The 19,575-nt window shown below is 41.7% G+C and overlaps 1 protein-coding gene across 2 annotated transcripts; it reads right to left on the reverse strand.

Annotated features, from left to right (window-relative positions):
• Positions 1-387: 387 nt before the first annotated feature.
• LOC126608877 (E3 ubiquitin-protein ligase RGLG3) lies at positions 388-5,243 on the reverse strand. Of its 2 annotated transcripts, none has more exons than XM_050276895.1 (12): positions 5,064-5,243; positions 4,614-4,767; positions 4,190-4,274; positions 3,974-4,114; positions 3,785-3,898; positions 2,537-2,634; positions 2,347-2,426; positions 2,165-2,270; positions 1,265-1,392; positions 1,035-1,179; positions 881-937; positions 388-728 (listed from the first exon to the last, which is right to left on the reverse strand). In XM_050276895.1, exons 2-12 carry the CDS (start codon positions 4,761-4,763, stop codon positions 645-647), a joined length of 1,188 nt encoding a protein of 395 aa, XP_050132852.1. In that variant the 5' UTR covers positions 4,764-4,767; positions 5,064-5,243; the 3' UTR covers positions 388-644. The 2 variants fall into 2 exon arrangements, with proteins under 2 accessions (XP_050132852.1, XP_050132850.1); XM_050276893.1 differs by lacking the exon at positions 5,064-5,243 and adding an exon at positions 4,949-5,038.
• Between the last annotated feature and the right edge of the window lie 14,332 nt (positions 5,244-19,575).

Here is a 19,575-nt window from a genome sequence, read left to right on the forward strand (position 1 = left end):
GATACGTGACGCAACAAGAACGATTAAAAATTTTATCCGAAATTACAAATAAAATTATTTTGTATTATTAAAAAAAAAATTAATATTTTATTGTCTATTGCCAGGGCTATTCAAGTGCAACGGTGAAGATGCAAAAAACAATTAATGTTCACTAAGGGCAATTATTGTTTACTGGGTGGATTAAATAGTGAATAGTCTGGGAGGGGGTTCCCACGGTGGAGTTGCTCTTAATAGAATATATCTCCTAAGTCCTATCTTTCAAAATTAATCAATCAATGAATTCAATCAAAAGCTTACGCGACAATGCGTTGATGCTTACGCTATATGCCGTCTATAATTTCTACCATAGAAACATTGGGCTTTGGACAAGAAAAAACACAAATCAAATCCCGATAGTAACATGATACATAAATATGCGGCCACATATGTTCAACAAAGTAAAAACTAATGAAATCGGCTTGCTGGCTGTAAACAAATGCTACTTACAAAATATGATACTCCAAAGTAATGTATTATGCAAATAGCTCAACAGATTTGTACATACAATATCGGAGGTGGGATTTTCATTAGCAGCAACAGCACCTTAATAAACCCCGAAGCTTTTAAGTATTGAGCCATCAAAGAAACCAAGAAATCCCCGACTCTCAAGTATATAGTCTCAGGCGTGTTGATATGGGTTCCCGACACAAAGGGCACGATACAAGACTAAGCCCGCAATCCTTGCATGTCTTAAACCAACAAAAGGAAAAGACAAAAAAGTACACAATAAATAATTGCTGGTAACGTTCACTTTAATAATATACAACTATACATCACTACACATTAAGCACAAATAAAAACTCCATCACTAAATTCAAAATGCTTCCATAGCAACACTTACCGTATGACCACATCCGAAAGCCATATCCTTTGGATTTGTCAGGCAAATGGGACAGACCTTAAGCATGAACACGTTTCAAACTATAAGGTCACTTGAACCAACGTTTGGGGCTAGAAATAGTAGTAGAAACATGAGGGAAAGGAGAAAGAAATACCGGTTCCTCGGGAGCTGTAGGAGCTGTTGGGTTGACTTTCTGAATGTTCACCATGCGTGGGATTGAATTAACTGCAATATCATGATTCATCACCTCACATGGAGGTGGAAGTGGCCTTGTACGAGGACCACCTACAGGTTCAGGACTGCTTTAAGTAGAAAGAGTCAAACATCTGCAAATCCATGAACTGAAATCACGCATTTCCTAGAAGCTTACACCCAAGTCCATACCTGACTAAATGAAGCCTTTGGGTGGCTCTGTACTGAAATGGAATTTCCATGAGGGCAGCAAGTGCAAACGCTGCTTCCTTCTTTGATGCATTTGTGTTGTCTGACATGATTTTGGTGAAGTTGACAAACTGTAGGAGGAAAACATGTAAGGAGGTTGACACAATGTACCATCCGCTCTCCAAATAAGACCACTCAATCGATCTCATCCACTTCAAAATTGGTAATAAGAAGGTTTGCTTGACTTACTATGTATTTAGCAGAACAATAAATTTCCGGTGTCTGGTTTCCCTCAGTGAACTTTCAATTTATTTTGGTATTGCAGAATCCAATACTACTGGGGTACAGTCGCAATACCTTTTTATTTTTTATTTTTGAAGAAGAAAATACAGTTACAATATGTACTTTTACTAGTAACACTTTAATTATCAACTTCAACGGAATCTTTAAGGAATTCGATTTTATGGAAGTAAAAGGACAAAAAAAGCAAGTTGATATATCAACTAACTACTAAATATCAAAACAAAAATACCTGATTTGAAATATTTATTTAACCCCATGTCCTATGATTAATAACCATGTTTAAAAGATTACCCACTTCAATATGTCCATGTTTTCAAGATTAGCCACTTCAATATGTCCTTGTATCACAGCAAATTTCATGCCTTTATCCATGCTTCATAGAGCAATCCCGATTAAAAAAAAAAAAATCATGTTTCATTACTTGTAGACAGAATCCATTTTAAATTATCAACAAATAAGAACACATCTAAGAAGCCACAGGTATGTCAAACATTGATTAAAAAAAAAAAAAAAAACAACCAGTTTAAAACAGAGACGATCAGGGTCCAACCTACGGAAGGGAACCAAAATCCAATTTTGGTGCCGGACGTCATTCAATACCTGGAAGTTGTCAAATGAGCGCTGTGGAATGTAATCATCAAATTGCTGCATTGCATCCCATGGTCCATCCCCAACTCCAACCAAGATAATTGAGAGAGAATATTGACTGTTGAAGGAATCTGGTGGTCAACACTAGAAGAAAAACAGGCGTACTACCCAAGATGAAGAATATGTTTCTTTACCTAGCTGCAACAACGGAATTTATAGTCGCTTGTTCTTGTGGACTGAATCTTCCAGGAGGAGTATCAGGGCTCCTAGTAACCTGTGTCAAAATAGAGGCATTCCAAGACCATAAGTAGAATATAAAATAGAAAATGCAAATGAACCTACAATATAGAAGAAAAAGAAATGCATCGAACATGTTTCATCAACCTGTCCATCTGCAATAATGACAAGAACGTGGTATTGCCCATTGCTTTTTTCAACAATGTCAATTGCCGCATCAATTATGGGGGCAAATGAGGTCGGACCTGAGAATAAGTAAACAAAAATAACACATCCAGTGTATGCACCACCTTGGAATAAGAATAGTTGAGCCTAAGGTGACTATAGCTATTGATATAAACAGACAATCATGATCAGGTATATGGACTCAAGCTGGCTTACTATCGTACTCAAGTAAAGCTAAAACAAGTGTGACAGTAATTATCTTGTACCAAAAGGATCCACTAAAAAGCTAAAGGACAGCATAGACAGAATTATTTAACAAACTTGAAGCTCAAATGACATCACAAACTAAGAAATATGGCATGACTCAAGAGAGTAATATAATCAGTGAACTAACACAATATCAACCTCATTCGCAGCTGTTAAAGGAGATAATCACATATGGTGAGCTACAATACAACAATGGTTAAAGATCTGAACATAGCTAGATAAACAGATAATTGAGCATGCCATGACGTTGTTAGGATCATTCTAACAAGAACTTGAAAAAATTTCAAAATACTCAAAACACTTGGCATAGTTTGAACTATAGTTAGCTAGATCTTGGCATATTCCCGGCCCCTTTTTTAATCAGTTCAAAGGAGTTGTGCACCTTTAAATTCAATCTAACAAACAACCGATCCATAATCCACTTTTTTGTTGTTGGCTAAGCAAAATTACGATGTAAGTCAGTCAACCTAATAAATGAAAATCATTATTCGTAATTAAAACTAAGGAAGAATAAATAAAAGGCAATGGTCAATAGCCTGCAACTTTTTGCACCTTTGTGACAGTAAAGGCCACTTTAGCAGCAGTGAACGTAACCTCCCCCCATGTATGAGCTGGAGGGTGAGCTTGTTGGCAGGAGTAGTATAGTTGACTAACATTTTAGTAAAGTTGTCAAAGTATTGGCAAGTTCCTGTGATTGCTTGAACTACTAATTCAATTTCTTACCCTACCTTGGGAAATGAATAAAGCATTAGATGATTTCTCCAGATTTTCTACAGAGGTCAAGATCCAGAATCAATTGGATTCATGAGAGCGAGAGAGAGAGAGAGGGAGAGAATTTTAGCTAATGAAACTCTACGAGACAGACCCCAAAATAAAAACAAAACCATACACACAATAAAGGAATTTAAATTATGCCAACTTGCAGAAGGAAATAGCATAAACAATAAGGAAATTTTGAAGAACCTGACAACTTCAAAAAGGGAACAATCTCCCTATATCGTGCAAGAGCTTCCTCGAAACCATGACAATATCGGCCCTCAGGATAGAAACTGAACACGCATTGATCATGCGTTGATGCTACACAAGAAGGTAATATCAGACAATTTTCACAACGTACTTTCAACCAAAGTAAAGTTGTGGTTCAAAACTAACCTTCGCCGAATCCAAAACAAGGTATTAGATTATCTTCATCAAATGGAGATAATGTACGGCCAATTATTGAGATCGCATGCTCGTAAGGATTAGATGTGCTACCAATTGCATGAAGGCTTTTCCTATGGAATGAATATCTTCCTGCAAATCATCGAAAGGTGACTTTTATCTCCATCCAGAACTCATGTGAAGAAGCTGATCTAATAGGAAAATTACCTGTCCATTCATTGCTCTTTGTGAAGTCGACACCAAGTATTAAATTTGATGATTCAAGGCCAGCTTCTCTCAATGCCGAAATAACCTGGGAATATATAAATGCTTCAGGTTACTAAACATGATTGCTGACAGATAGTGAAAAATTATTTGACCTTAATGGCACTTTCAAAAGGCAGTTAAGATACGACGGCCATACATCTTTTGCAGTTTAAATGTCATCTGTACAATTTTGTTGAAACTGGCATATCATAAATGTTCTTTCATCCTTCTTACCATAGTAAAAAGTGAAAAAGAAGCTTATACTGGTCCGACAAAACTGATATGTAAACACTTTAAATGGAAAAGTAAAAAAGAAGCTTGTACTGGTCCGATAAAAGAATTCTTGGGATGCTAATCTTGTAAAAAAAAGAGTCAAGGGTTAAACCTGATCCAAAGAGTTAAAGTTATCGGGTATGTGTGTGGATTGTCGCTTTGGTGGATGATTAGAACCCATTGAAGTCCCTGCATAGGAAGGTGGTTCATGCACAAAGCCGTCCTGAGAAGCATCATCAAATGTTGATTCCCCATTCCCCATTTCCCTGTTTCAAAAAATGAAACAGAAAAAAAGAGAAGAGTATTAGAATCAGTGTATGGGCGACTCCTAAGACTGAACTCCAGAATCCAGATCAATTTCTTAGTTGATGGAATACAAAAAACAATAAATTCTTAGTATACCAACTAATTAAGAATAATCAAAATTTGTCCTAAATCAATACACACATAGATGCTAATAAGAAAGGCGCAACTGCTCATCCCCAAATATTATTATTGTTGTTGTTAACAACCAAATTAAAAACACAAAAAAACAATCGGTCGGACACAGAGAAAGAGAAACCTGTTTGCTTGCTGCTCTTAATTCAGTTTTTGTGTCTAAATAAAATAATAATGAACATTAGGGAGCGTTCTTCCCCTGTACTAGTTAGAGAGAGAAAAAGGGAGAGCGCTGACGTTGTTTATTCTATTTAAAGGGCAAAAAAAGAAAAATATCAATCGTCTCCCTCTTCTCTCTGGCTTTAACCGTGAGAGCCGTCGTTGTTTACCCTTTGTCTCCTTCTTTGTCTCCCTCGTTAAATGGACAGGACCCTCAATAGTTCTCACGGGCAGCTTAGCATCCTGAAGGTTCAAGCAGACAACGACAGCTCAAACTCTCCTGTTCGTGACATGTAAAAGTCAAAGATAATAAAAATTACTAAATCCTATCTTTAATACATTCTCAATTGAAAATCAACTCAATCGAGTAATGAATCCCTATCACAATCAATTAGAGCACTTCCAGCGTTGGCTGGAGCTCGGGGGACAAGCCAGCAAACAGGGCCCGAGAGCCCGGCCTATTGACTCCAACCTGTGGGAGCCCGAGGGATTGGACATGCTCGAGCACCAGGCATGTCATGAATTGCCAGCCCGTGAGCCCGAAGGCTATCTGACGCAAGGCTGACGTCAGCCCCTTTTTTTATTTTTTTTTGTCAGGCGCGTGCACTGCACTCGCCTGTGGGGGCACGTCACCCGACATGTTTTTAACGAATGAGGCCCGCAGCGCAGTTTCAAATTGTTACCGTTGGATCTCAACGGCAAGAAAATGTGGACCGTCAGATTTGCAACAATAAAAAAAATCTTATTTAATATCAACGGTTGATCTCAGATCAACGGTTGATATTGTTGATGCACAAAATCAACGAGGACTTTGGTACAACAGAAAGTGTTCAAAAAACCTTTGCTAGATTGTTCCAGTCACTAGTGTGGATAAGTATGTAAGTGGATAGAGACAGGGAAGCAAACACAAGATGTACGTGGTTCACCCAGATTGGCTACGTCCACGAATTAGAGGAGTTCTCATTAATTGTGAAGGGTTTACACAAGTACATAGGTTCAAGCTCTCATTTAGTGAGTACTAGTGAATGATTTAGCACAAATAACATTAGGAAATATTGTAAGAGAATGATCTCTATTTATAGAAGAGAGTTTCTAGTTTCATTCTGACATTGACACGTGTCGTGTTGTGATTGACTACTGATGTTGACACGTGTCGCGCTATGATTGGTTTCTGATATCGACACGTGTCGCGCTGTGATTGGCCTCCTGGTTAGAGGGAAACTCTTTTGGGTCCTTGACGATATAACGTTGACCGGTGCTCAGTAGTTTCGGGATTGGTCAAGTATGGTACAAACAGTGCTCCCCTAAGTTCCTGAGTGAGGGAAGCTCCTCGGTTGGGGACTTGCAAGATCCAAGCCATTGAGTAATCACGAAACTTCTAAGTACCGAAGTGTGGTATCATTTTCACTTGCCTTATCTGTCTCATACGTAGCTGTGGCATCTTCTCTGGAAGTATTTTTCCTCCATCCAGGGGTGGTATCTTTAACCGATGAAGATGCACAAGGTAATGTATCAATTTCCCTTGAAGCTTACTTGTAGTTTCGGGCTTGGTCAAGTGCGATACAAAACCCTATAGTAGGAGTCCCCCAAGTCGCCGAGTTAGGAGATTTGCTGAAAGAGGTAACAGACAAGGTAAGCAATCAGACTTCCAAGCAAGCAACGTGGATCGAAGGTTCGACTTCGCCTTTCGGTTGATTGTTTCTCCTTCTCCTTGTGTCGTAAACAGCAACAAGGATAAGGAGAAGCAAATGGAGAAGAGATGATATGAGATACTTTTGCTTTTGAAGAAGTAACTTTCCACAGGCTTATTCTTGAACTGGGCTGGAGGGTTTTCTGGTTTCCTCTAGAGTATAAGGTCGACTCAAGAATTTGAGGGTTAAAACAAGTCCATCAAATCAAGAGTGCGTTCGACCTTGATGATATGGGATACTTTTGCTGTTGACGAAGTAATAGATGAATCGACACGTGTTTCGTTGCGCTTATCTCCACATGCTTCCTTGTATCCTTCTCACTTGCCTTATATGTTCCTCAGACAGATGTGGTATCTTTTCTGGAAGCATAAGATGTTGCAGATGAGTACTCGAGAGCAATGCCAGGTAAGTAATCAGGCAAGGGGTTCCAGGCAGTCAGTTCCTGACTGGAAGCTTGATTCAAAGTGCTGACTGATTGCTCTCTTTCTCCTTGTCTTGCAGGTAAGAACAAGGGCAAAGGAAAAGACAAGGAAAAAACATGATATGGGATACTCTTGCTTTTGACCCTGATGATATGAGATACTCTTGCTCTGGTGTGGCTGGTTTGCATATGTATTATTGGGGGGGGAAGAAAGCTGAGTATTTCGAGAGGCTTCGTTGGGAGTGCCCTCTCAGATATGAGGAAGGGTTGAGCATTTTTGCAGGTCTGCCTGTCCGTGGAGGATGGATGTCGACACATATAGGAGTCTCCCTAACAACAAGTAGTAATGCTATTCCTTTACCCTTCTTGGTCGTAGCAAAGTAGTGGGAACTGCAAGCTTCAAGTGTTTTAACTTTGTCAGAGCACTTTGAAAAAGTGGTATGTGGTATCTGGAAAGCTGATGTTGCGTGTGAAGATTGCAGACAAGTTTTATCCAAGGAAATCTGACTGTCGAAGTTCAGAGAGCCATGCCTCTTCGGTTTTCGAACAAGCAATCCTGTCGGGGATCTTGCTCTCGAGATTCAGAGAACGGTGCGTCTTCGATTTTTGAGAAAGCAATCCTGTTGGGAGTCTGGATCTTGAGATTTGGAGAGCAGTGCCTCTTTGATTTTTGAGAAAGTAATCCTGTTGGGAGTCTGGCTCTCGAGATTTGGAGGGCGGTGCCTCTTTGATTTTTTAGCAAGTAATAATGCTATTCCTTTACCCTTCTTGGTCGTAGCAATGTAGTGGGAGCTGTAAGCTTCACATGTTTTAACTTTGTCAGAGCACTTTGAAAAAGTGGTTTGTGGTATCTGGAAAGCTGATGTTGCGTGTGAAGATTGCAGATAAGCTTTATCCAAGGAAATCTGGCTCTCGAAGTTCGGAGAGCGGTGCCTCTTCGGTTTTCGAACAAGCAATCATGTCGGGGATCTAGCTCTCGAGATTTAGAGAACGGTACCTCTTCGATTTTTGAGAAAGCAATCATGTTGGGAGTCTGACTCTTGAGATTCGGAGAGCAGCGTCTCTTCGATTTTTGAGAAAGTAATCATGTTGGGAGTCTGGCTCTCGAGATTCGGAGAGTGGTGCCTCTTTGATTTTTTAGCAAGCAATCTTGTTGGGAGTGTTTTCTCGAATATGAGTAAAGGTTAGGCCTTTTTGCTTGTCTTCCTTGCCACGGAGCACGGAGGTTGACACACATTAGGACTTTCTAGTTATTAAGCAGTGGTGTTGTTCCTTTACCCTTGTGGGTAATAGTAGGGTAGCTGGATCTTCAAAATTTATGTGTCTAAACTTTGTCAGAGATCTTTGGCAAAGTTATCTGTGGTACCCGAGGAGCTGATGTTGCGTGTGGAAAGTGGTGCCTCTTCGAAATCCGGAGAGTGATGCCTCTTCGATTTTTGAACCAACGGTCCTGTTGCCCTTTCTTTTATAAGGGCACCAATTGTGTGCAAGAAGTACATTTAGAGAGTTATTGCTTGTAGGAATTTTCCCCTTACTTTAGAGATTTATTGCACCTCATTTCTCCTTCATCATTTCTGAGAATGTCTGGCCCATCCGACCGTCGTTTTGACTTGAACTTTGGTGAAGAGGTAGCAATGCCTTCTCAAGACAACATATGGAACCCATCATTCTTATCTCCTACTGGTCCTCTTACCGTTGGGGACTCTGTGATGAAGAATGATATGACCGCTGCGGTGGTGGCCAGGAACCTTCTCACTCCCAAAGATAACAGACTACTTTCCAAACGGTCTGATGAGTTGGCTGTTAAGGATTCTCTAGCTCTCAGTGTTCAGTGTGCAGGTTATGTGTCTAATATGGCCCAACGCCTATTTGCTCAAACCCGCCAAGTTGAATCATTGGCGGCTGAAGTGATAAGTCTCAAACAGGAGATAAGAGGGCTCAAGCATGAGAATAAACAGTTGCACAGGCTCGCACATGACTATGCTACAAACATGAAGAGGAAGCTCGACCAGCTGCAGGAATCTAATGGTCAGATTTTACTTGATCATCAGAGGTTTGTGGGTTTGTTCCTAAGGCATTTATTGCCTTCGTCTTCTGGGGCTGTACCGCGTAATGAAGCTCCAAATGATCAACCTTCGGTGCCTCCTCCTTCTGGGGTTCTGCCTAGTACTGAGGCTCCGAATAATCACCCTCTGGTGCCTCCTCTTTCTAGGGCTTTGTCGACTGCTGAGACTTCTCCTAAGCAACCTTTATGAAGGCTCCCTCTTGTTTGTTTATTTTTATTCATGTATATGTACATATTTGTAACTTACCGAAGATATCAATAAACAAGCTTTGCTTCATTTCAACGTATTGTGTTAAATACACCAAGGCCTTCTTCACTAAGTTCTTTGAATTTTTCTTTTTGTTGAAGCTTGTATGTTGAAGCTTTGCGAGTGAAGCATGTAGGTTAAGGTAGTGCTCCCTTAATTTACCGAGTGAGGAAAACTTCTCGTTTGGAGACTTGAAAAATCCTAGTCACTGAGTGGTCGTGAGACTTCCGAGTATCAAGGTGCAGTAGCATATGGTAGGAGTCCCCCAAGTTTCCAGTCGAGGGAGTTGACGAATGAGGCATTTCCTTTCTAAGTGGTAGCCCAAAACTCCTTCTTCATATATATTTGTTATGAAAGTTGTTAGGCCCAAAGAAGATGAGGCCTAGGCAATTTTTGTTTTCGATTTTTTTTCTTTTTGAATTTTTGAATTTTTGAATTTCTGAAAAAAAAAATTATATATATATATTTTAAAGCATTGTAGGTGAAGCTTTGGTGTTGAACCTTTGTAGGTGAAGCTTTGAGGTTGAAGCTTTGTTAGGCACCATGAATTGATTTTGCTTCACACTATCTTGATCAAGATAGTGTGAAGCTTTTGTAGGTGTAGCTTTTGTGTTGAAGTTTTGTAGGTGAAGCTTTTGTGGATGAAGCTTTTGTGGATGAAGCTTTTGTGGGTCAAGCTTTTGTGGGTCAAGCTTTTGTGGGTCAAGCTTTTGTGGGTCAAGCTTTTATGGGTCAAGCTTTTGTAGGTCAAGCTTTTGTGGGTCAAGCTTTGTAGGTGAAGCTTTTGTGGGTCAAGCTTTTGTGGGTCAAGCTTTGTTGGGCACCATGAATTGATTTTGCTTCACACTATCTTGATCAAGATAGTGTGAAGCTTTTGTAGGTGAAGCTTTTGTGTGGAAGTTTTGTAGGTGAAGCTTTGGAGTTGAAGCTTTTTTTGGGTACCATGAATTGATTTTACTTCACACTATCTTGATCAAGATAGTGTGAAGCTTTTGAGAATTTGTAGTTGTCCTCCATTGATGAAGCTTTGTTGAATTTCCTTTTTTTCTTTTTTTTTTTGGGGAAACTAGAAATTTGAAAATGTGGGAGAGACAACATATACAAATTTTGCTTCCACACTGTTGAGCAAGAGATTGTGATGCAAGCCACACCTTGTAGTAGTCGAAGGTTTGGATGAACCATATAAATTGAATTTGCTTCGAATAGTCTTGAATTTGATTCGAAGGTTTGAGAATTGTAGTTACCTTCCATTTATGAAGCTTTTGTTGACACCATAAATTGGTTTTGCTTCACACTGTCTTGATCAAAAGTGTGTGAAGCTTTTGAGAATTGTGGTTGAACTCATTTGATGAAGCTTTTGTTGGCACCATAAATTGGTTTTGCTTCACACTGTCTTGATCAAGAGTGTGTGAAACTTTTGAGAATTGTGGTTACCCTTCATTGATGAAGCTCTTGTTGGCACCATAAATTGGTTTTGCTTCACATTGTCTTGATTAAGAGTTTGTGAAGCTTTTGAGAATTGTGGTTGAACTCATTTGATGAAGCTCTTGTTGGCACCATAAATTGGTTTTGCTTCACACTGTCTTGATCAAGAGTGTGTGAAGCTTTTGAGAATTGTAGTTGCCCTCCATTGATGAAGCTCTTGTTGTTGGCACAAATTGGTTTTGCTTCACACTGTCTTGATGAAGAGTGTGTGAAGCTTTTGAGAATTGTGGTTGCCCTCTATTGATGAAGCTCTTATTGGCACCATAAATTGGTTTTGCTTCACACTGTCTTGATCAAGAGTGTGTTAACCTTTTGAGAATTGTAGTTGCCCTCCATTGATGAAGCTTTTGTTGTTGGCACAAATTGGTTTTGCTTCACACCGTCTTGATGAAGAGTGTGTGAAGCTTTTGAGAATTGTGGTTGCCCTCTATTGATGAAGCTCTTGTTGGCACCATAAATTGGTTTTGCTTCACACTGTCTTGATCAAGAGTGTGTGAAGCTTTTGAGAATTGTGGTTGAACTCCTTTGATGAAGCTCTTGTTGGCACCATAAATTGGTTTTGCTTCACACTGTCTTGATCAAGAGTGTGTGAAGCTTTTGAGAATTATGGTTGCCCTCCATTGATGAAGCTCTTGTTGGCACCATAAATTGGTTTTGCTTCACACTGTCTTGATCAAAAGTGTGTGAAGCTTTTGAGAATTGTGGTTAAACTCATTTGATGAAGCTTTTGTTGGCACCATAAATTGGTTTTGCTTCACCCTGTCTTGATCAAGAGTGTGTGAAGCTTTTGAGAATTGTGGTTGAACTCCTTTGATGAAGCTCTTGTTGGCACCATAAATTGGTTTTACTTCACACTGTTTTGATCAAGAGTGTGTGAATCTTTTGAGAATTGTGGTTGCCCTACATTGATGAAGCTCTTGTTGGCACCATAAATTGGTTTTGCTTCACACTGTCTTGATCAAAAGTGTGTGAAGCTTTTGAGAATTGTGGTTAAACTCATTTGATGAAGCTTTTGTTGGCACCATAAATTGGTTTTGCTTCACCCTGTCTTGATCAAGAGTGTGTGAAGCTTTTGAGAATTATGGTTGAACTCCTTTGATGAAGCTCTTGTTGGCACCATAAATTGGTTTTACTTCACACTGTTTTGATTAAGAGTGTGTGAAGCTTTTGAGAATTGTGGTTGCCCTACATTGATGAAGCTCTTGTTGGCACCATAAATTGGTTTTGCTTCACACTGTCTTGATCAAGAGTGTGTGAAGCTTTCTACGAGTTGTAATATTTGCATTGTTACAGAGGGGAAATGTTTGAAGCAGATGCAAGAGGGCTGAATAGATTGATCTTCTTATGCCATGCACTGAAGTTGTTGTTGGTTTTCAATAAGACTTTGTTAGTGACTATAACTCTTGTTGGGCATAAGTGCTCCTCTAGTTGAGTTGTCAAGGTTTTTGGTTACTTGTGAATGCTAGGAGTTCACATGTACAAGTTGTACCACTCGTCTTCTAGTAGGTGGAATGAATGGTGAGTTTCTTTCATCACTTGGTTGGTGGTACGAAGGTGAGTTCCTTCTTCCCCTGGTTGGTGGCATGAATGGCAAGTTGCCAAATGATATTAGAGTACGGGTTGTACATTTCATCACCTGGTTGGTGGCATGAAAATGAGTTCCTTCTTCACCTGGTTGGTGGCATGAATGGCAAGTTGCCAAATGATATTAGAGTACGGGTTGTACATTTCATCACCTAGTTGGTGGCATGAAGGAGTGTACGGGTTGTACATTTCATCACTTGGTTGGTGGCATGAATCGCAAGTTGCCAAATGATATTAGAGTACGGGTTGTACATTTCATCACCTGGTTAGTGGCATGAAGGAGAGTATGGGTTGTACATTTTATCACCTGGTTGGTGGCATGAAGATGAGTTTCTTCTTCACCTGGTTGGTGGCATGAGTGGCAAGTTGCCAAATGATATTAGAGTACGGGTTGTACATGTCATCACCTAGTTGGTGGCATGAAGGAGAGTACGGGTTGTACATTTCATCACCTGGTTGGTGGCATGAAGATGAGTTCCTTCTTCACATTTCATCACCTGGTTGGTGAGAATAAGGGCAAGGTGTCTAGGCACGTTGTAGCAAGTGTCGAATGACACAAAATATATTGAACCCTTTCAAAGCACAGTTGGCTTATGTATGAATGTGTTGGAATGTATGATTGAACAAATATACTGTGAAGCTGTTCGTTTATTTGTATAGTCTTGTTGACATATACTTAGGCCTCGTTTGGCAGCTCGGACTGTACTGACTATATCCGTCGGATAGGATAAATAGTCACCGGACAGTACTGACTAAATTAGTCGGGCGTTTGGTGCAGTATCGGATTAATGACCGTATTATTTATACAGTGTTTGGTATTATATCAGATAGAAGGAAAACTTAAAATAAAATTAAACTTTAAAAAAAAAATGAAACCCATATCTCTCCGCCGCACCCCCAAACTCCCTCCCTCTCTCCCTTCTTCTTCCCCGACTACAGAACAGAAGAATCCCAAATAATGAAACCCAGATCTCTTCGCCGCACCCCCAAACTCCTTCCCTCTCTCTCTTTTTCTTCTCCTTCCCCGACTGCAAAAGATTCACTGGCCTGGGCTCAGCCTTAGCCTTTGAGAATTTTTGGAAGGGCTCTATTCGGGGTAAAGCCCTGCAATTCTAAGTCCAAATTTCTTGCTACCTTCACAATCTCCTGATTCAAAGTTCCCAGGTTCCTCACCTGCCAGTTGCAGGCGATGATTGAAGAAGCGGAGAACGAGAGTGAGAATGAGCGGAAGTTCCCAGGTTCCTCACCTGCCATTTGCAGGCGATGGTAAAAGGAGCAGAGAGCGAGAGTGAGAAGGAGCGGAGAGCGAGCGGAGAGTGAGAGTGAGAACGAGCGGAGAGCGAGCAAAGAGTGAGAGCGAGAACGAGCAAGAGGCCGACTAAGTTATACGGAGAAATTGGACGGGATTAGGAAGCAGGTATACACCGGGTAAAAAAGGTGGGCCCGGATTATTTAATCCGGTGCTTATTTAATCCAAACGGCACCAAACACCGTACACTAAACAGGGCCTTAGACTTTGTTTCATGTTGGAAGCATTCATGTTGAAGCTTTGAACCTGAGTGTTTCATTACTAGGAATGTAAGAGGATTATGATCGAGTTGTCTAAATCACCTCTTTATTGAATTCATGCCAAATAGTCTTCGTTACATAGGATGTCGAACGGCTGAAGCTTAACATTTGTACAATGTGAGTTTACTTGTAATAGTACTTCAAGTGATCAGCGTTCCATGGATGGCCAAGGATCTTGCTATCGGAGCTTCTAAGCTTATAGGAGCCAGGGCGACTGATGCCAACAACTTCAAACGATCCATCCCAGTTTGGATTAAGTGTTCCTTCACTCGAGACTCTGTCGCAGAGTAATCTTTTCTTCAATACCCAGTCCCCCACTTTGAAAGAACGAGGTTTGACCCTTGAGTCATAGTAGTTGGAGATGCGCTACTTGTAGGCAACATTCCTCAAGTGAGCCTGGTTTCTGTGTTCCTCGACTAGATCTAAGTTGAGGGTAAGTTGTTTGTTATTTTTGCTTTGCACATAGTTCTGGACTCGGAACGTTGCTTGCTCAAGCCCAACTAGGACAACTGCCTCTGTACCAAAGGCAAGTGAGAATGGGGTTTCTCCTGTTGATGTCCAATACGAAGTGCGGTAAGACCAAAGAACTTGGGGTACAAATTCTGGCCAATAACCTTTAGCTTTGTCCAAGCTGGTTTTCAAAGTTCGCTTAATTATTTTGTTGATGGCTTCAACTTGTCCATTAGACTGGGGATGAGCTGGGGAGGCAAAACATAAGTTGATGTTGAACTTAGAGCAAAACATCCTGAACTTATTGTTCTCGAACTGTCGCCCGTTGTCAGTTACTATCACATTGGGAATGCCAAATCTGCAAAGGATGTTCTTCCATACGAAGTCTTCTATTTTTCCTCAGTAATGGTTACCAAGGGTTCTACTTCAGCCCACTTTGTGAAGTAGTCAACTGCAACGATTACATAACGAACCTTGCCCTTCCCTGCAGGCATTAGGCCGATCCCCATTGGGCGAAGGGCCAAAGGCTGATCATAAGAGTGAGCGGCTCGGGAGGGGAGTGAGGAATAGTTGCGTAGCGTTGACACTTATCACATGAGCAGGATATTCTGATAGCATCTTGGTGGAGTGTTGGCCAGTAATATCCTTGGCGAAAAGCCTTGTGTGCTAGGGATTGAGATCCATCATGATCTCTGTAAACTCTTTCATGTATTTCTCGAAGGACAGCTTTCGCCTCTGCGGGCGTAAGGCATCTTAGGTATGGTAGGTTAAAACTCCGCTTGTGGAGTTGGTCATTAATGATCAAGTAACGGGTAGCCTTGTATCGAATTTGCTTAGCTTGGACTTTGTCATTTGGAAGGGTGCCATGAGCAAGGAATCTATAAATCGGGGTAATCCAACTATCTCCTTGTTGTAAGTTGCACACTTCCGCAACCATGGTGCTTGGTGCTGCCAACAATTCGACCTGAATTTTTCTCCCAATCTTGTCTTCCACCGCTGAGGTGAGGTGAGCCAAAGCATCTGCATGACTGTTTGCCGCTCGAGGAATTTGGATGATTTGGTAGTGGAAGTGCTTGAGCAACAATTGTGTTTGTGCCAGATGTGCTGCCATGGAGCTATCCTTACCGTCAAAGTTGTTGGTAACTTGGTTAACCACCAATTAGGAGTCATTGAAGATATCAATTGGTTTAACCCCAAGGTGTTTGGCCAAACGTAAGCCTGCTAGGAGGGCTTCATATTCGGCCTCATTGTTCGACGCCTTGAATTTAAAACGAAGAGCATACTCATTCGCCACTTTGTCAGGGGTCGTAAGGAGTAGTCCTGCTCCACAACCCTGTTGGTTGGACGAGCCATCAACATATAGACTCCATGCTGAGGCTGTTGGTTCTATTTTCTAAGCTTCCGAGGGTAATGAAACCACTTCTTTAGGTGTAGAAACAATGTCAACAGGATATGTGAAGTCAGCGATGAAGTCTGCCACTGCTTGGCCCTTCTCAGCTAGCTTTGGTTGGTAAGAGATGTCAAACTCACCCAATGCTATCGCCCATTTGATCATTCACCCGGAAGTGTCAAGACTTTGGAGTATCTGTCGAAGAGGATGATTGGTAAGCACGATGATGGAATGTGCTTGGAAGTAAGGGCGAAGTTTTCGAGCAGACATGACCAATGCTAGAGCCAATTTCTCAATGTTGGAGTATCATGTCTCCACATCTTATAAGGCCTTGCTAACGTAGTAGACAGGCCATTCAACATTACCATCCTTTCGAATGAGAACGGAACTTACTGCTGAAGCCGATACCGACAGATAGATAATGAGAGTGTCACCAACCTCAGGTTTGGAGAGCAAAGGGGCTTTACTCATGTAGTCTTTGAGGTTCTTGAATGCCTCAGCACATTCATCGGTCCATGTAATGTACTTCTTACTTCCCTTAAGTGCTTTGAAGAAAGGAGCACATCTATTTGTGGCCTTAGAGATGAACCTAGTTAAGGCTACCACCTTGCCAGTAAGGCTCTGGATGTCTTTTGAAGTTACCGGTTCCTTCATGTCGAGGATTGCTTTGATCTTCTCGGGATTAGCCTCAATGCCTCGTTGGCTTATCCTGAAGCCTAAGAATTTGCCAAAGCCTATGCCGAAGGCACATTTGTTGGGGTTCAACCTCATTCGATACCTTTTCAGAATGGTGAAAGTTTCAGATAGGTTGGTGATGTGTTGGTCAGCATGTTTACTCTTGACTAGCATATCATCAACGTAAACTTCCATGCTTTTCCCAATCTGTTCGGCGAACATTGAATTGACCAGTCTCTGATAAGTCACTCCTGTATTGTTTAGGCCGAAGGGCATGACTTTATAGCAATATAGTCCCCTGTCAGTAGTGAAGGCTGTGTGTTCTTGGTCCGGAGGGTTCATGAGGATTTGGTTGTATCCTGAGTAAGCATCTATGAAGCTCAAGAGTTCGCACCCAGCCGTAGAGTCTATAAGTCTATCTATAAGAGGAAGAGGAAAGCTATCCTTTGGGCATCCTTTGTTTAGGTCGGTGTAATCGACACACATTCTCCACAAGACCTTTTGGAGCATGAGACTTTCCTTGGTCGGATTCTTCTTAACAAGGACAACATTTGCTATCCATGTTGGATAATTGACTTCGCGAACAAAGCTTATGCCATTGAGTTTTTCAACTTCTGGCTTCATTGCCTCGTACCGTTCAGCGTCGTAAGATCTTCGCTTCTGTTTTACTAGCTTGGTCTTGGGTCAATACTTAAGCGATGACAGATGATATCGGGAGAGATGCCTGGCATGTCCTCGTATGACCAAGCGAAGACCTCAGTGTTCTCTTGCAAAAAAGAGATCAATGCCAACCGAATAAGTGGTGACAAGATGGTGCCAATCTTCACCATACGATCCGGATAATCTTTTGAGATATAGACCTTCTCCAACTCTTCAGCGGGTTGTGCTTGCTGGGTGAAAGAGTCATCTCGAAGATCGTCGGGTTGACTGGTGCCACTGTGAAGATCCAAGTTGGCTTTGCCTGGGCTGGTCTTTATGACTTGGTCATGTATAGAAAGGGTTTCCGTGGGCATAGGCAGGTGCTGTTGCTTGACCGAAGTGTTGTTACATGATCGTGCACTAAGTTGATCTCATCTGATGTAACCATTGCCATAGAAGGTTGGAAATTTCATCAACAACATATGTGTGGATACCATGGCCTTGAGATCATTGATGCCTGTCCGTCCGAATATGACATTGTATGTCGTTGGGCAATCAACCACCAAGAAGTTAGTGGTAATGGAAGCTGTGTAAGGGTCTGTACCAATGGTGAAAGGTAAGTGTATGCTCCCCAAAGGTTGCACGATATCACCGGAGAAGCTTATCAGAGGGGAAATCAAGCGGTCGAGCAAGTGTTTAGCTACATTAAGTGCCCTGAAAGCTTCAACAAACATGATATTGACCGAAGCCCTAGTGTCTACCAGGATTCGTCGTACTTCAAAGTTAGCTATGTGAGCTTCCACGATCAGTGGGTCGTTGTGAGGGTAGATGATACCTCTTTCTTCCTCAGGGTAGAAACATATTGGATCCCAGTTAGGCTTTTCATACTTACCTCCCCTGATGTCTTCCACGTGAAACACTTGGTGGCCAGACCTTAAAGCTCGTTCACTATTTTTCATGGCCCTGTTGGAAGATTTAGATATGGGTGTGCCACCACTTATGGAATATATCACATTTACCTGGTGTTGGTTACGGTTACCCCTTGAATGGTGAAGGAGGAATTGATCAATTTTTCCTTCACGTGCCAAAGCTTCAATATGATCACGAATGGTGATACACTTCTCGCCGTCATGGCCGTTATGCTCGTGGTAGCAGCAAAACGTGCCCGTGTTCTTCGTGGGCTTGTAATCCGGGTGCCTCGGCTTTGGCTTCGGTATCAAGTGTGTTATGCTAGGGTAATTGGCCACGCATGTGGCATTCAAAGGTGTGTATGCCTCATACCTTGGGGTAAAGGTTGTCCTGACATGTGCTTGACCCACTGTGTTGATTGCCTGGGGTCAGGGATTATCATGGCGATACCCTTGGTTATCGCGGTAGTGTCCCTTACTCCTTTTACTAAAATGAGACTGGTAAGGATGTAAATCTTTCCTTTTGCCCTGAGATTGATATGTCTGTTGACTTGGCAAAGTATTAAGTAAGGCAGGGGGAGGCACCGCTGCCATTTGGAAGGTTGAGGTCTTCTCATTTGGTTGGATCTGGCTTCCACTCCCTACTGGCTGTTAAAGGGTGGTTGTGGGGGGTTTCCCTTGATATGTCCTTGCCTCGGCGGAGGCATGGTTGTAAGCCTGTGCCATCACCTCAGAGTAAGTCTTCCAAGTGTTGGCATTGGTCATGTACTTGAAGAAACAATCACGTAGGCCTGCCGTGAAGGCCTTGAGGGCGGTCTTGTCATCTGCCTCAACGCAGCGAGAATACTCATGGCTGAAACGACCAGCATACTCTCGTAATGACTCGTCCGGCTTCTGGTGAATTGTGTACAAGTCATCTGCAGAATGCAAGCGATCAGTCTGGAAGATGTGTTGAGAGACAAACAGTTTCCTTAGTTCCTCAAATGAGTCTACTGTCTCAGGTGGAAGACGGCAATACCAGTTTAGAGCTTCGCCAGAGAGGGTGGAGGGGAAGAGAAGACATTGCTCTTTGTCGGTGTGCATCCGATATGCCACAGTGGAGTCAAAGAGGTTAAGGTGTTCAATTGGGTCCTCCCTTCCAGTATAGAGTTGTAAACCAAGCTTTTTTTTTGTCTTCGCTTGAAGGGGGGTGTTAAGGATCCTCCTTGTGAGAGGGCCAGGCCTGGGTTGGTTCCAGTCAGGTATCTCGGCCTGACGTTCGACCTTCAACTTGTTTACTTCCTTAATGAGCTGTAAGACAAGGGGGTCTTGAGTGGAGTCATGTACCACTGGGATTTTCTTTCGTAAGTCTCC

The sequence above is a fragment of the Malus sylvestris genome, chromosome 16, assembly GCF_916048215.2.
Source record: "Malus sylvestris chromosome 16, drMalSylv7.2, whole genome shotgun sequence".
Taxonomy (NCBI): Eukaryota; Viridiplantae; Streptophyta; class Magnoliopsida; order Rosales; family Rosaceae; genus Malus; species Malus sylvestris.

Bases quoted from the DNA above. Each gene is read 5' to 3' on its own strand.
- LOC126608877 (XM_050276893.1), bottom strand. The intron at 1,180-1,264 runs GTATGGACTTGG...TACTTAAAGCAG, and splicing joins CAAAGGCTTCATTTAGTCAG to TCCTGAACCTGTAGGTGGTC. The intron at 938-1,034 runs GTATTTCTTTCT...TTCATGCTTAAG, and splicing joins CTACAGCTCCCGAGGAACCG to GTCTGTCCCATTTGCCTGAC.